General features: G+C 37.9%; 1 protein-coding gene across 5 annotated transcripts in view; it reads right to left on the bottom strand.

Moving 5' to 3' along the window:
* HNRNPK (heterogeneous nuclear ribonucleoprotein K) overlaps positions 1–2,693 on the bottom strand; it is an 18,654-nt gene that overhangs the window by 9,087 nt on the left and 6,874 nt on the right. For all 5 annotated transcript variants that reach the window (XM_009285246.1, XM_009285247.1, XM_009285248.1 and 2 more), the window contains exons 8-10: positions 2,018–2,146; positions 1,224–1,531; positions 820–874 (exon numbers count right to left, since the gene is read on the bottom strand). In XM_009285246.1, the coding sequence (XP_009283521.1) occupies positions 820–874; positions 1,224–1,531; positions 2,018–2,146 (492 nt within the window). The remainder of the gene's footprint in view (positions 1–819; positions 875–1,223; positions 1,532–2,017; positions 2,147–2,693) is intronic.

Raw genomic sequence — 2,693 nt, 5'->3', positions numbered from 1 at the left:
CATTTCATAGCTCTTCCCCCCTTCTTTCTCTCCCACCCATTAAAAAAAAAAAAAAAAAAAAAAAACTTGTCTCACCTGTCATCTTAAAGAAGGTGCCAAACAAAGCCAGAGGAGAAAAGAAGATTGTTACTATAGAGATTTACCTCCCAGACACCTATGATTTCTCTTCCCAGGAAAGAGGAATCTAGTACAACAGCAGATGACTGCTGGAAAGTTGCATTTTAGAATACAACTTAATAGTGGCTCTAGCTTCAAAACATTTGGAATTACAGTGGATTTTTTTGCAGACAGAGAAACCAGGAAATAGACAAGAATTGATTCAAAAGAGCAGTCACCTTCCAGATAGACTAGAGCTCTTCATAGATACCATTCTATAATCTGTATTATCTATCTATACTCCTGTTTTCCAACATTAGTGTTAAGAATGCTTGTATGAATCAAAGAACTTCAGAGAACGTTGTTCTGACATGTTTTCTTTATCTGAAAAGCCTACCAATTCCTATTTCTGTCATCCTGATTAAAAAAGTCTAAAAGACGGTCAGTGCAAGAAAACGTGCAGGGTAGAGCACAGTCAAACTTTCTCTATCATTTTTGATGGCAGGGAGGAAAGAGAGAAAACAGATCATGTCTCAGATACCGCTTACACCCCAAACATTCCTCCACAGGAGAGACCATTTGTATGGACAAAACATTTTGGTTGTATCATCAGAACCATGCATGTCCCACAGTTAAGTGCATGTGTTCAGCAACAGTATCTTCAGACAGTCAGCATGCTAACTGTGCTTACAAAACAGAACAAAGCAAGTTTTAAATTCATACCATGCCATCATAACGGTCTCCCGGTCTGCCCCTTCGGTCATAGGACATAAGATCTCTAAAATGAAAAAAGCAGCAGCATGTGAATTGCGTTATAAACTAGTTTATCTATTCTAATCTAAATTTTCACATTCATGGTTCACACACAACTTAATTTCAAACTGCTCTAGCCAACTACTGAATGACACAAAAGTTTCAGAACTACTGACTATAGTCCTGCTAGACTACTACAGTGCAGCAAGTAATTAAATTCCAGTACTTTTCAAAATACTCTGGTCTAATACACACTCAATCCTGCATAATCACTACCAACATGGAAGCGTGGAAAAAACACTGGAAAGATGAGTATGATTCAGGAGATTGTACACAACGTGAGTTTTGTATAATGCATTTATGCAACAACTCACCCGCCACGAGGAGGTGGTGGAGGAGGAAGGGGAAGATTACGAGCTCTGCTGCCACCTCTACCACCACGACCTGGTGGAGGCGGTGGAGGTCCTCTGCGAGGGCTCATATCATCATAATCTCTTCTCGATGGAGGCATAGGTCGTCCGCCACGACCAGGGGGCATTCGATCAAAACCTCCTCTTCCACGCATCGGAAAGCCTACTGGACGTCCCCTTCTATCATCAAACATCATTGTAAAGCCACCATAGTCGTATGTTTCATCATAGAAATTGGGATCATAAGGCTGGGCCCGTCCTTTAATTGGAGACTAAAACAAACAAACAAAAAAAACCCCCCAACCCAGTTAGGACTATGACAATTGCCATATTTAATGAAATTAATATATTAAAACTATAAATACGAATTTATGCATTTGGAACATGTTCTTCATTTCACAATGCTAGTAAGAAAGGAGATGGTGATGTGTTTCCTGTGAACTTAACTATGATAGAGAAACTGCTGTTAACTTATCAGTGGCAAATAAATTGTCTCCCTCTTCAATTTTTGCATCTTAATGATATGCAAAGCATGAATAATGGCCCCCTAGTACCAAAAATTGCTTCCCTCCCCCATAAGGTGCACCCCAATTCTAGAAAACTGAAATAGTTTCAAAAGGTTGTAAAAGTCAATCACTTTGTTACTGGGAAAGTAGAAGGTACTGAAATCAAAATAGAAAGATACCATTTTTCATCCAAATGATCCCTAACATTCATGAATGCCAATGAAAGAATAAAATAAATTTAATAAACATTACCTCAGAGATAAGATCCAAGATAATCTTGATACATTCAACGACTCTATCAGGTTTTCCACCAATAAGCACCACTCTGTCGGTAGAATGAGGACAACACTCTTGGAAGAGCTTAATGGTGGTCTGAGTGTTCTGTTGAAGAAAAAAATTGCAAGATTTGTCTAACAGAAGTATTTTAAGCAACTTTATGAACTCATTAAAACATTTTTAAAGAAACAATTGAAAAGACAACTAAATTCCCAGCCATTTTAAGTGCGTGCTTGCTTCTGAGTTCTCACAACAAATTTAATTTTAAGATTACCTTTTTTTTAATAAGATCTGTGCTGACATATTTTTATATGAAAAGGAAAAAAGTTCAAAATTTTGTCCTCTTTCAATTATGGCTTGTCTATACCATCCTTTAACTAAATACTAGCAAAAGGACCACATATCCATTGTGAGCTTACAGGTTGTATTAACCTTGTCAGGAAAACATGCTTTGGATGCAAGACAGTGATGTTGCTAGGATTATGTCTAGTGTCCTGGTTTTGGCTGGGATAGAGTTAATTTTCTTCCTAGTAGCTGGTACAGTGCTGTGGTTTGGATTTAGTATGAGAATAATGTTGATAACACACCGCTGTTTTAGTTGTTGCTAAGTCATGCTTACACTAGCCAAGGACTTTTCAGCTTCCCATGCTCT

Source organism: Aptenodytes forsteri, unplaced genomic scaffold (genome assembly GCF_000699145.1).
Source record: "Aptenodytes forsteri isolate BGI_AS27 unplaced genomic scaffold, ASM69914v1 Scaffold151, whole genome shotgun sequence".
Lineage (NCBI taxonomy): Eukaryota > Metazoa > Chordata > Aves > Sphenisciformes > Spheniscidae > Aptenodytes > Aptenodytes forsteri.
Note: the sequence above shows the minus strand (reverse complement) of the source record. Positions and strands in the feature narration are given on the sequence as shown.